Source organism: Lutjanus erythropterus, chromosome 17 (genome assembly GCF_056507025.1).
Source record: "Lutjanus erythropterus isolate fLutEry1 chromosome 17, fLutEry1.hap2, whole genome shotgun sequence".
Taxonomy (NCBI): domain Eukaryota; kingdom Metazoa; phylum Chordata; class Actinopteri; order Lutjaniformes; family Lutjanidae; genus Lutjanus; species Lutjanus erythropterus.
Genome location: NC_139333.1, coordinates 7,031,420 through 7,045,515, shown reverse-complemented (window position 1 = coordinate 7,045,515; position 14,096 = coordinate 7,031,420). Strand labels below are relative to the sequence as shown.

The window sequence follows — 14,096 nt, the reverse complement described above, 5'->3', positions numbered from 1 at the left end:
ATTAACAGATGTGTGATAAAATAAAATACTGAAGAACATCAATAGCTAATACAATGGGAAAGGAAACGCACAACATATATTAAAATGACTGCTTATATTCAAGTTTATAGAAATGTGCTTTTAGTTATATGTTAGCACAGTTTGCTAAATGAACTTCATCTGGCAAGCTAGTAATTAAATGAGTTAAATGATTAAAAGCACTTATGATGACTGATCACTTATAATTTCAGCTCTGAAGCAGTTAGAGACATTTCTGTAGACAGATTGTCAGCAGACTATTCCTGCCTCAGTCATTACTTTTATCACATCCAAACAACTACCACATGACTGATTGACCCACCCACCCAAAAACACTTTCTCATATGCCCAGTGAATATTTTATCAAGCCCTTGTTAAGCTTTCCTGAGTGAGACAAATGGACAAATGTTTACAAAAAGGAAAGGAGCTCTTTGAACTTGCAGCCCTGAAGCAAAGACAACAAAACAGTCACATAGAGGAACGGAAAGCCACGTCCATTCAGGGCTTAGATAAACACGAGTGCCTCTGCCCCCGCGGTGCCAACTTTCCTAAACACAGCCAACAAGCCATCGCTCATTTCTCTGCACAAAAGCTGCTTTACTGTTGTTGTGTATTAGAAAGCCTGAACAATAGATCATAAAGAAGACAAAGTGTGCAGAAGAAGGCTGGAAAGGAAGAATCACAAAGTGTCTGGAGCTGTCACTCAACGTTAGTGGATAATTCCATGTACACTGAACAGGATGAAGCTGCATCCTTCTGCCACCAATTACTGCCCTGTAAAGATTGATTTATACAGTTTTTGAATAAATACACATCATAAACCCTCTAAAAATGTACCTTGTACCTTGTACCTTGTTTCCCTTTTCCCATTGAAAACAAAACCCCAAGGGTTTATAATTAACCTTTTGCTAAGCCATGCTCTCCTTAGTTACTGTTGCTACACCTGTCAAGCTTTTTATTCTCGCACTGCGTGGATGCTGTTTACAGTGACAGCGGTGGGACACACTGATGAAAGCTAGATGGCTGAAAATGTTTTGTGTGATTTTGTACCGGACAGGATCAAGTAAAAGGCTTGTTGGATGATATTCATCCTGAGCGCGACCCTCTTTTCTCTGCACAACGGTGGCAGATTCCACATTGAATTTGTTGAAACATGCAATGTTCAGTTCAACAGAGAAGTAAATATAAGCAGCCTCTCATTTGTGGCTGACGACTGTGGATTTTGTTGACTGAAATCATGACTCTAGCTGGCAGTGTTGTAAGTGTAGCTGGCTAATGCCAGCTAATGCTAATGCTTGAACTCCTTGAGTCAACCAAGAATTTGGCATGTTTTAAAATGACAATCCTGTGAAAGTGTATTAAAGTGTAAAGTTACTTGACATTAATACTAAGACTGAGGCTAAAGCTAGCTTAAAATTGCTACACAATAGGTGACAGAAATACACTCATTAACACAGGAAAAGGAGGTGCAGGGATTAGTTTAAGTGCTGGACCTCAGAGAGCTAGCCAAACAGATACGTTGTCACCAGCCCAATTTGATTATGCACCGGCTGACATCTTTCTTCACAACCCCCCCAACACACACATACATGAGACATCACAATGTAACGACTGGGAATAAGTCGTGAGTTTGGCAAATGCAGTGGTCACAAGTTTGGCTGGGGGCAACATCACTGCAGCCAATAAGCTAGCGTTAAAGTTAGCCGGGCATGCCAACATTCGTTGCTTATTATTACTTACAAGTTTAATCCGTTCCCCACATGTGTGCTCTTGTTTTTTACATTTTTGAGAGACGACAAAAAAAGGTGCCACCATTAGTTGCTGTTCACAGGAGGGGCTTAGCTTAAGGGTCAGTTGGGAATGTTAGTTAGCAAGAGACTGAGTGTTGTGATAGCACCTGCGCTAATTACAGTTGCAAAATAATGCATTTTTAAGTTCTGAAAGACTATGTACTCCTCCTCATAATGCCTCACAGTGGTTTGGTCCACTGCCTACCTACAGCCATGGATCACTTTTTACTGCCAAAAATATTTGACTAGCAACAAATCTATTGAGTTATTCAGACCATCAGGGGTAAAGTGAGAAATATACACAAATCTATTATTTTGTGATTCATCATTCATTCATGCTGACTAAGATTACAGCATGTATTGCTCTGATCTTAGTCAGCTCTCCTCTGGCAGCAGCATAGCGTCTGTCTCCGTTGCACTGTGTCACAGACAGGAGACTGACAGCTTTTACTATGTTTATGGAGACATGTCCCAACCAACTGTGGCATGTTAGTGGATGTTGATGAAGCATGAAAGACACAATTTTCTTTTGCAGCTTACAACAATTCACATACATGGTTATGTGTTTCTTGTTTCCTCTGCTCATCAAAAACTGTCCTAGCAAAGCAGTTTAAAAAGGAAGTGAGAGCATGACACCAGAGCAAAACAGAAGTGTTCAGTGACAATTAAGCATCATGTCTGCCATGTGATCCTTTTAATATTTTTGCTGTGTGCTGCATTTTATGTATGTTTCACCAAAGGATGTGTGTTAATATTCTTGATTAAAACCTTTTTTTTTCTCTCCTATATTTAATCAATCAATCAATTTTCCTATTTTCCAGTGAAAATATGTGTCCCCGGCCTGCCTTCAGACTCCCTTGATATGAGAACAATCCTCTCTCTCCCTCTCTTGTTTACTCCACCTTTCAGTGAATGTTGGCCAAAACGGTCCGTTTAGATTTGTGGCCGGCTATGTCGTCATAGCCGGGCAAGCACCTCCTCTGAGCCGGAGACACTCCCTGTGCTGCCTGTCTGTGCCGCCCACTGAAAACCTACGAGTCCGCCTCGTGGTCGCCATTTTTATCTCCGTGAACGCTACACAGGCAAACTGAGATGTTGAAGGCACTAGGAAAGCACAACAAGTCCTGTGTTGTTGGCTGCAGGAACGAGCACAAATGTCTACATTTACTCCCGTCATCTGACCCACAGAAGACCCAGTGGATTAATTTATTAATTTTATTTTTAAGTAAAATGTCCTCACAACACCGGTAAAGTGTTGCGTGTGTGTGTGCGGGTGCTAACCATTTTACTTCGGACTGCTTCTTCATCGACGGTCGGTACAAAGCAGGATTTACTTCAAAACTGAAGCTCAAGGATGGATCAGTACCGACTGTGACATAACTGCAGACCTGGCAGCGGTAAGTTTTATCATCTTTATGCTGCTTTACTGTGTATTTAGCCGCTCATCCTGCCGTTAGCATCGCGGCTAATATGTGTAGCATCTACTGTGTGCTCACACGCTGGAGTATAATATTGAGGGAGAGTCAAGATAATCCGTGTGAACGTTAAGCCTCATATGAAGCCAGTTAACTAAACAGAATAGTAAATTGGATGCTGGTGACTGTTTTTCATGTCAGTTTTTGTGTGACTTCATGCTGCTGGGTTTGTGTTATCGGCTCTGTTGTTATGGACGCCTCCTCTCTCCTCTGCCTGCTGTGTAGCTTAGATTAGCATCAAGCTGCTAACTGTCTCATACCTGAAATGTGTAGCGACCTGCTGCAAAATCAAGCCGAGAAACTTGTATTCAGACTAAATCAGGCGTTGTGATTAGCGCAGGTATGCAGTTGTGTTTATCTGTGCTTAGAATGTAAGAACCAAAATAATCAGAAAATAAGTTTAATTTCTCCGGTTCAACAGCTTCCTCACCAACATCACCCCCTCCTCTATTCAGTGTTTACGGTGCTTCAACGCTGATGCGGTAAAGGACAACAGTACGGCAACAGTAGTCCTGCATTACATTACAAACAACACAGTGGGAGTGCAGGACATGCAGGATGTTTGGATGTTTTGCTTTGATATCAATACAATTCATAAAATCATGTGACTACATGGGTTATCAGTTTTTACTCACAAAAACGGCATAGTAACAATGACCAAGTCACACTCATCAGCTGTTATTATAAATATATTAGGCCATAGCAGTGTATGATTGCATATATTGTCTCAGTGGCATTTGAAAGAATCTTGGTGTTTCCATTTCTTGGAATGCTGTGCAGGTAAATGAAATTGTTGTTACTTTTAATTTTTTAATAAAAATATTTACAGTTGTTCATTATTTCCATCTTTGATTTTCTCTGTACTGTTGTACTTTCAGACTCTGCCTGGCTGTCATGTATCACAGTGAACCTGCTAACAAACCACACATCACATCTGGTGGAGACCAACTCTTCAAAGTGCACTTCCCAAAGACCATGAGAGGAGCCTGCAGAACAAAACCAGTGAAGACTGAGCCCATGTTTTGTAAGTGTTACATTCTTTTATTTGTAACTAAAATTAAGTCATGTACATGTTGTATTTACTGTATCACTGTAACAGTTGTTGTAAAGGTTTCAACAAAAAAAAAGAAATAAAAAAGAAAACTAATAACTTATATAAATACACACATAAACATAATGCACTGACTTTTTTGAAGTTTAAACAAAATCTTTGTGTAATATTGCACAGGATATGTGGCCAACTTAATGGACCCCATCTTTGAGAAAGTGTTTCTGGACCCAGTGCCAGACAGGGATGAAGAGTCCACAGTATGAGGAGCCAGACAAGGAGAAGGTCATTGCCAGCTGTGTGTCCTGGTTCAACTAAGAGGAGGTCTGAATCCAACATAGAGGCCCTGGGCATCAGGAAACATGGTGCGAATCCTAAGAACCAGACAGGCTTTGACGAGGAGTGACGAGGAAACCTATAGGCTGATACCTGTAACGAATGAAACATATGGAAAAGATGTCCAGTTAACAGTTTAGCCTCAAAAACATCAATGGATCATGGATTCACATGGATTCAGTGAATCTTTCAGTTTACTGTCATGGATGATAGGTACATCATTTGACATGTTATACGATGTGATATATGCGATTCAATAAATGCCTCACAGTATGTGTAAAACTTGTCTCTTGTGAAGTCATGTTTAATATGAACAGTATCTGTTTATTTTGGGGTGTGCTTCTCCATTCATGGTGTTTAGTGAACACTGTAATGTTATGCCAACTTAAGTAATGTAAAGCAAACTGTAAAAAATCTGACATATTTATCTTCATAAATACAACTAACAATATTGTGAAAATCTTTTCTGTCAGTGTCGTGAAATAAACCCTGACAGGATGATGCAGGACCCTGACACAAAACAGAGGGTCTTACTTCATCCTGAAGAGGTTTATTTTACAATACTGACCTGCTCACTTACATTATCCTGCTCAATATACATGTGGAGACGGAGCACAGTGTAGTTTACAAACCACTGCACACAGCCTTGACGTCTGAAAACTGATGATAAAATGATTATAAATTATACAGACAGACTGAAATTTTTTATATATACTAAAACAAGTTCAGTATTATGATAAAAAAAAAAAATGTGGCTACATAAAGGACTGATTTGATAGTCATCTCTGCAGAGAACATTGTAAAACAAAGATAATTATTGTCAGCAATCGTCAAAATATGTCAGTAATTGGGACACCTGTAACACTTGTAGAGGTCCTTTGTCCACAGAGTACTAATGTGTCTCACCGGAGGCATGACAGTTAACTGTATTCACATATTATAATGTCACTTATTCGCCAAAATTTCCCTCAATAATGAACAAGCGGAATGAGTTACAGTTAGCATTAGCTACCGAGCTAGTTACATTTTAACGTTGTACCAACACACACATCGACTAACTGTAAAGTATCAAGACACACAAAGTTGTAGACTTACCATTCAGACACGTCCGGCAACATCCGCAGTGTTTGAACTTCTGCAGGAGCCTCCGTCTGGATCAAAATTAGATGTTTAAAATCTACCGCGTCTGACAGCAGCCATGTCCGTCATGGCGTTAAGCGTAAACATAGCAGGCAGGATCGGCTGATTCAAGCCACGCCCACCTCCAGAGAGGGGCGCGACTAGTCACAGCTCATTTGCATTTAAAGCTACAGGCACAGAAACAGCTCGTTTTGAGAGAGGCTGACATAGAGGGGTATAAAGACACGCTGATCTGCATGATCCGAGTGGTGTTTTATGAAACAAACTTCAAAAGCATGTCTTGAGGACCTCTGAGACTTATAAAAACTTATCAGAAAGGGGCATAATATGAGACCTTTAATAATTAAATATTATCGATCATGTGACTCTTCTGGACATCCAGTTTGGATGGATCAAATTCTGATGATGAAACTTGTCATGTCGCAGAGGTTGTGATGCTCAAAAAATGTATCCACAGCCACTTCTTTTACAATGTATGCATATGGAAAAAGTCTGTTTGGGCCACGGTGCATCATGTGAGTTGGCCACACAATTAAAACCACATCAAAAATTAATATTTTGACAAATATCAGTGTGATAAGAACTACCTAAAATGACAGAAACCATCCTTGGGGAAAACAATTATTTGACATGTACTATTATTTTTTTGTTGCACTTTTAGATTTTTTAGTTTGTCCCCTTTGCTAATGTTGATTTATGGCCTATACTGCAGCCAGCCACCAGGGGGTGATCAAGATGTTTTGGCCTTACTTTTGGGGAGCTGTTATGTCGTTAATCTCTATACATGCCACTTCCTGGGGGGTTGAGCTAAAACTAGTTGTATATGGTTTGCTACTACACATACAATATGATTAAAATGCCAGTTAATGTAAACCAAGCACAAAAATGTTTGATTTAAAAGCAGTTTTTTCTCTGTTTTTCTTTGTTTCTTTGCCTCTGTCTCACTCCCAGTCTCTGTGTACATGCACACACACACACACACACACACACACACAAACTCTCACTCTGCTCACATTTCTAATCATTAGACGTAATCTGAACTGCTGTGTGCACCAACTCACTCAATTAGGTCAGCACCATTTCCTCCAGTGTGACCTGCCTATCTCCTGACCTGCATTTCACACTGCCGAGGGAAATGACTCAGGCTTATGGACCATATTATCCTGTCGCCTGCTGTTTCAGGAGAATTGCAAATAAACAAATAAAATAAAATAAAATAAAAAATCCAACAGCAACAAATGGGCAGGTCTGGCTGGAAAACAAGACCAGAAGGAAGTAGAAACTGTCTGGTTTGTCTGCAGTTTAACATGACAGAAAATACGGCACTTTGTGGCCACTTTTTCCACACTCTACAATACCATGGCTGCTTTTGCTCTGACAGGCCCAGTGGACTCTAACTCCTAACCCAAGCAGATTCTCGTCTCTGTGGGATCATTATATTTACTGCCATGATTCAGGAGTGTGTTTACATGCAAATGATATCCTCTTCCTGAGCTGCTTTTCCTCAGCACATGTTTGTAAAGTGATATTAGTTACGATAATGCTAGTCTGCTCATGCTGTTTTCATTGTGCAATGGAAATACATTTAAATAGAGGAGAATCAAATTCTTGATTTTAGGTTGGTTGCATTCAGACATACACTGTAGAAATTTGGGAAAACCCATAATTGATTGGTTAAAACCCAAAGGTTTAAGTTTATCAAAATAAGACAAGTAAAATATCTCATGAAGAAATTATTATAACCACTACTACTATTACTCTTACATATACACAGTTGTGTGTGGTAAAAGTTGCAATTCTGGGACTCTGATTTTCCTTAATATCCTCTTTATTTTTTTTTCTTTGCCAGTGTTGATGTGAAATGTCTTAAATTGCATTCATGGTGTTCTTTAAAATGTCTTACATTTTATTTGTTGAAACCTGCAGAAACTCTCATTAGGAATGTCCAGCTAGAATGTGTTCTGATTTCGAGGTGGAGTGAGAAGACGCTGTGATTTGTACAAACACAGCACCACCTACTGGGAAGGAGAAGGTACTGCATGACATTCACATAAGGTGAAAGTACAGCATATGAAATCCGTCCAGCTAAATTTAGACAGGTTGCAGCTGAGTAACGTCTGAGGTGTGACTACAGTATGTGATATATCATACTGTGTGCATGTGCATGTGCATGTGCATGTGTGTGTGTGTATGTGTGTGTGTGTGTGTGTGTGTGTGTGTGTATGCATGCATGTGTTCATGTGTGTGAGAGATATTAATGCAGCCGTGTGACTTCTGTATCATATCACAGCTTGGGAAAAGGGTCAGACGGGAAACTATTTACAAACACGGCAGAGTTAAGCAGGTCAGGATAAAGTATATTTTAAAGCCGCAGTAGGTGACTCTCTCTCTCTGCTGCCTCGTATCTCTCTGCCAAGCCCCTCCCACTAAATAACACACCAAACATACACGGCCATTTTGCTTGAAGCGGAACGTTCTAACCGTTCTTAAGGACCTGGATGACCCTTGTTTGTACAGAGCCGCTGTGATTGGCAAGTTATGTGCAAGCTGATTTTGACTGGTTGTTTGATTAAAAACAGATCCAGTTTTTTAAACAACTAAATGCAAAGGAGCCTGCACTCAACCCTCAATTAAATACTGTATGTCAGATTTAACAGTAAAAAATAGTTCTTTCAACCAAAATTACAATGAAATAATATTGCCTACTGCAGCTTTAATCATATTTTATTATTTATCTTTGAGTGTACTGAAATAGTTTTATTTTTTATTTTTTATTTTTTTAAATAAATAAATAATCAGAATACAAAATACACTGCATAACTTTGCTCTTATTACTTTTGGACCATGCTAGAATTGTTCACTGATTGTTTCCACTTTCAGTGAAATTCATATAAATCCTATATTTTCTCAACAGTGACCTGGCCTTAAGACTGTTGAAAAAATTACATTTGTCATTTCCTTTCCTTTGTCAAAAAAGAAGAAAGAGACATCATATACTATGTTATGCTCTGCTATGATATACTATACTATACTGTACTATACTATGCCAAGCTATGTTATTCTGTACTATATTATGCTATGCTATGCTGTGCTATACTATATTTAGTATGCAATGCTATGCTATGCTATTCTATACAATACTATGCTATGCTATACTATATTATACTATACTATGCTATGCTATTCTATACTATGCCATGCTATGCTATGCTATACTATATTATACTATACTATGCTATGCTATTCTATACTATGCTATGCTATGCTATGCTATGCTATATTATGCTATGCTATACTATATTATACTATACTATGCTATGCTACGCTATGCTATGCTATTCTATACTATGCTATGCTATACTATAATATACTAAACTATACTACACTGTATTATGCCATGCTATGCTATTCTATACTATGCTGTGCTATGCTGTACCATGCTGTATTATACTATAGTATATGTGGTCAACAGTGACCTTTGAAAAAAAATTGCATCCTTCAACTCCTTATACGATCCAAAGAAACCAACAAAGAAGAAAGGGACATTGTATATTTAACTATACTATACTACATGTGGTCAACACTGACCTCTGTTGAGAAAAATCACACCCTTCACTTCCTCATTCTGTCAGTGATTTTTATTTGAAACAAAATAATCCCAGAAGCAGTTGTTACTGTAATCTTTTAAACTTTCTTCCACACGAGAACAAAGTGTCTGTAGCTGCTGTAGCTGCTCACAGCCATAAAGTCGACTTACTGAGAGCAAACAGCAGTTGCCTGGGAACAAAAGAAAACAAATCCCATGTCTGGGCGAGTGAGTCCAGGCTGGAGCTTCAGACTGTCTGACAGGCAGCCGCTGTACGACATGTCTAATCTTTCCTTGTCTAGTTTTTATTTACAGCTCTGTTTGGTGGCATCCTGATGTAGAGTATAATCCTCAGGCTGGAGAAAGAGACACTCGAGTGACACTCAAACTGCACGTGTCGGGAGTCTTATTCCCTTTGTCTCTTTCCTGGTGTTCAGTGAGTTGGATCTAAGGAAGCAGACTCATTAATGCTGGTAAGAAATTAAAGATTTTTCAACATTTTTTGCATGAAGTGTGTTTAAAACAACCAGCCATTGACTTTATTTTCAACATGTCCTCACATTTTCTTTTTACCTTGATGTAGGACTCAGACTTTTACTTAAAGGGTCAGTCAGTACAGCCAAACTATTTTAAAGTACAACACAATTTATCCTTGAATTATAATTTATTTTTTTTATTTTTTACATATATTAATTCTCTTAAAAAGGAATAAATCTCCTGTAAGGTGTTAACTAGTTAAAGGAGTAGTTTGGTTTATTTAATGTGGGGAGGTACTTATACTTCGTCAGTGTATTAGTAAGATGGTGGTTGACACACCCCCAGTTTGGGAAAGCAGAGAGGAGAGCCAGCACAAAAGTTAAGCTGTGGACAGGGTCGGCAACAAAAAAGTCTTTTAGTCATTTAAAAAAGGTCCACCCAACAGAATCAATATCATTTTAAGTTTACGATATATTAAGAATATTTAAAGTGCTTTGTTTTGCCACAAGACACCCTTTTGTGACCAGAAAACGCCATTAAATAAGCTAAATATCGCCTTCTCCAAGCCAACCAAACTCCATAGGTAAAATCAGTAATTTTACCTCGCAGGACACAGGAGTTGCTGGTCTACCACTGTTAGTTTGTTTGTGTCATTGTGTGACTTTGTTGAATAGGAACTTCCCTTTTAAAACACCACAGTCAAGTCAAGTCATGCAGTAACACAAACAAACTAACAGATCGAGGCAGCGGTAAACCAGCAACTTCTGTCTTCTGCAATATAAAATTACTGATTTTGCCTATGGGGTTTGGTTGGTGTTGAGAAGGTGATATTTGGCGTATATTACGGCAGTTTCCCAATTGAAAAGGGTGTCCAGCAGCAAAGTAAAGCAGTGAAAATATTCTAAATACATCGTAGACTTAAACTGATACTGATTTTTTTCACTTGGCTAAGATTTCTTTTGCTGTTGACCGTGTCCACAGCACTACATTACTTAGCTTTGTATACCAGTACTCCTGCTGCTTCCCACCATCCCACCTGTTAAATACCTCATACAATGCCACTTCAAATAATCTAAACTATCCCTTTAATTTGCTTTGTCATGGAACAGTGGGTGTTGACGGATATTTTATCTAAGCAGAAAGGTAAAACTCAACTTTGTCTCCTGTTTCAGCTGGCTGGACTCTGTTTGGTAACATAATCTTGCAGACTGGTTCCACTGTCAACTCCTCTGTCACAGAGCATTACTGAATACTGTTAACTACAGACTCCGTCACCAAGCTGTTCTGTGTCCCGCTGCAGCAAGATGGCCAAGGGAAAGAAAACCAAACAGTCCAAAAGTAAGACGATCACCTTGAAAATGGCTCAGAACTGCGTGGAGTTGACGCTGGACGGTAAACGTTGTCTGGACCTCAGTTTCAAGGAGATCACCACGGTGCCCAAGTGCATCCAGAAGATGTGCGACATTCACGAACTGAAGCTCGGCAGGAACATGATCATAAAGGTCCCGGACTTCATTGAACATTTTGTCAACATCCGTGTTTTGGATCTGCACAGCAACTATGTGAGTATGACAGAAAGTTGAGGAAGAAACGCTTTAAAAAGGGGTTTTGGTTTATTTGACTGGACGTCTTTGTTAACTGACTGATGCCTGAGAGTCAAAATAGTGAGCCCAACTTCAACTGTCTTTGTTTCTAACTTATTGTACAATTTAAAACCAAATTATGGAGATTTTCACTAAAGGGGGGATAATTTTTATACATAAAGGTTAGTTGACTGGTCGCACTGTTTAGCTGGTTAAAACAGCTGCTTTATACATTCTGTGGCTCTGAAGGAGCTTTAGTGGGTCTAAGAAAATAACATTTACAATGTAATCCATATCATCTGGACTTGGGCTTGTGTTGCATTGTGGGTAGTGTAGGTTCCAGTGGTTTTGGAGGTCCTCCCATACTTATGGCCCTTTCACACTGCTGCACAGTAACCACCCTGACAACTGCTTGCCTGCAACAGCGTTACCCCGAAAAGCTGAAGGTTTTTAAAAGCTGCCGCTGTGGCCCAAGGTTGCGATGACAGGCAGGGGCTTCGGTGAGCATCGTAGCATTGGTACTACCAACCAAAAAGTTCATTTCACTAAAGTCATTTCACTAAAGTCTGAGTTGAATTTTGGAGTTGCCTCCCCTGTCATTGTTAATGATTGATAATAATTGTTGGGTGGGGTTTGGCTTCTGAAGGAGGACATGCCAGAATAAGTTTGGGAATCCATCACATTGGTGGAAATTGGCTCTCAGTCTTGATTTCTGTTTATGTTTGTTTGTGGTGTACACAGCAAATAAACAAATTTGCAATTCATAAAATTACCACACTGTTGAATCTGGAGCCTTCAGGCCCCCTGAGGCTCCGGTGCTCCGGGGTCAGAAGCCCAGATGGCATTAAGCTTTTTTGTGTGGCTGCATCCATGATGCAGTGTTTGGTGTGTAGTTTAGCAGCCAGAATGCGTTTTTATAATGATGTCTGGTAGTGATAAATGTTATAACAAAAGCTCATGAAGACAAAAAAGAAAGAAAGAAAAAACAGGGAACAGTTGTAATTTGAAACTATAAAGTGTAAGTTGTTGTTGCATCATACTGTGTTTTACAGAACGTGTTTTCATTGCAGCTGGAGCAGCTCCCTGTGACTATCGGCCGTCTCCAGAACCTGCTGGTTTTGAACCTGTGCAACAACCGTCTGACGAGCCTCCCGGACGAGCTCGGCCTGCTGAAGAAACTCCACACGCTCAGCCTGGGCCTCAACCAGCTGGAGGCTCTCCCCGCCTCCGTCGGTGCGCTGAAGGAGCTCCGCTGCCTCGGCCTCTCAGACAACCGGTTCGCCCACGTCCCCAGATGCCTCTCGAGGCTGAACAAGCTGGAGAAGCTCAACCTGGACAGGAACCCCATCGTCGCCGAGCAGCCACCAGGCCACGAGTCGCTCATGATATCAGAGAGGTTCTACCTGGTGAAGCAGAGTGTCCTGTGTGACGACTGCCGCAATAAGTTCCAGATTGAGAGGAAGCTGGAGGAGGATGAGGAGTCCCAGGCACTGAGAATAACATGGTGACTCACTTTCAAAAACACATTCATGCAAGAAAATATAGAAAAAAATAATCATTATCTATTACTTTTCTATTTTACCACACTGTTAACTCGCGCATGTGAGATGATTTCATACTATGAAGTGTGAAGTGGTTTTAACTTACACCACAGCGCCATCTGCTGTTTAGAAATGTACAGGCCATCTGAACCATGGATGGTTTTTCAAAAATAAAGTTTCACATTGTTAAAATTAATTCTCATAATGTCCCAAGACCTGTTTGGTGACACAAACAAACAACAATTGCGGTTTATGGTAGAATACACTGTAAAAGTACAATTCTCACATTGTATAAATTAAATTTAGAGCAGCCATTACAGATGCATAATTGTGGTAACATCAGGAGAGTAAAAGTAACCAAGTACTTTGTTACTGCACTTAAGAAGTAAGAAGTATTTTTCAGGTATACTTGAGTCATTTTACTTTTACTCTCTACATTTTAACACTGTACTTTCTACTCCTTACATTTTCAAAACAAGCTCATTACTTTTGTTTTAATGCATTTGAGGGGAAATATTATTTTTAGTTTGCGTAATTACATGCTGCCTTCCCAACAGCTGGTAGAAATGTCCTTCAGAGGGTGACTTATTACTTTTTATACTTTGAGTACATGTCAGAGCCTGTACTTTTTCACTTTTTCTTGAGTAAAGAAGTTGAATTTATACTACTTTTACCGGAGTCTTGTTTTCATACAAGTAACTGCACTACTGCTTGAGTAAAAAATGTATCAGTATGTCAAGTTGTCATAACAAAGACATCTCAATGAATATCAATTTGGAATTTAGTAAGGTATAATTTACCAAATGACACTTAATGACAACAGTCATAAACATTATAAAGACTCTTTAATGTTCATGACAGGTCTCATGACAGTCTTATCATTGTGGCCCACATGCAGGTTTTAGCTGCATGAAACTTGACAAAGGAAAATGTCCTGTAAATGCTACAGTATGTTCTATACTGCATGTGTTGACATTGTCTTTGGCCCAGAGGGCAGCAAAGACTCACTGAGAACCAACACGTCTGTCAAACAGCACATTTCTATCTTTGATTCTGAATGTTTTAACAAGCAATAAATTAAGAGAGTTACTTTTAATTCTGT

The 14,096-nt window shown here is 39.4% G+C and overlaps 1 protein-coding gene and 1 long non-coding RNA gene across 2 annotated transcripts; both read left to right on the top strand.

Moving 5' to 3' along the window:
- The first annotated feature begins 2,861 nt into the window (after positions 1-2,861).
- LOC146311649 (uncharacterized) lies at positions 2,862-4,586 on the top strand. The gene is made up of 3 exons (XR_014772188.1): positions 2,862-3,205; positions 4,162-4,307; positions 4,512-4,586. It is a non-coding gene; the product is annotated as an uncharacterized LOC146311649 (long non-coding RNA).
- Positions 4,587-9,127: 4,541 nt separating this feature from the next.
- lrrc18b (leucine rich repeat containing 18b) lies at positions 9,128-12,961 on the top strand. Its single transcript, XM_084741520.1, has 3 exons — positions 9,128-9,866; positions 11,043-11,432; positions 12,524-12,961. Exons 2-3 carry the CDS (start codon positions 11,175-11,177, stop codon positions 12,959-12,961), a joined length of 696 nt encoding a protein of 231 aa, XP_084597646.1. The 5' UTR covers positions 9,128-9,866; positions 11,043-11,174.
- The last annotated feature ends 1,135 nt before the right edge of the window (positions 12,962-14,096 follow it).

What these genes read in the sequence shown, in the direction of transcription:
- lrrc18b (XM_084741520.1), top strand. Translation starts at nt 11,175, where the DNA reads ATGGCCAAGGGAAAGAAAACCAAACAGTCCAAAAGTAAGACGATCACC. An exon ending in TGGATCTGCACAGCAACTAT is followed by an intron (nt 11,433 to 12,523) that starts GTGAGTATGACA and finishes TTTTCATTGCAG; the next exon opens with CTGGAGCAGCTCCCTGTGAC.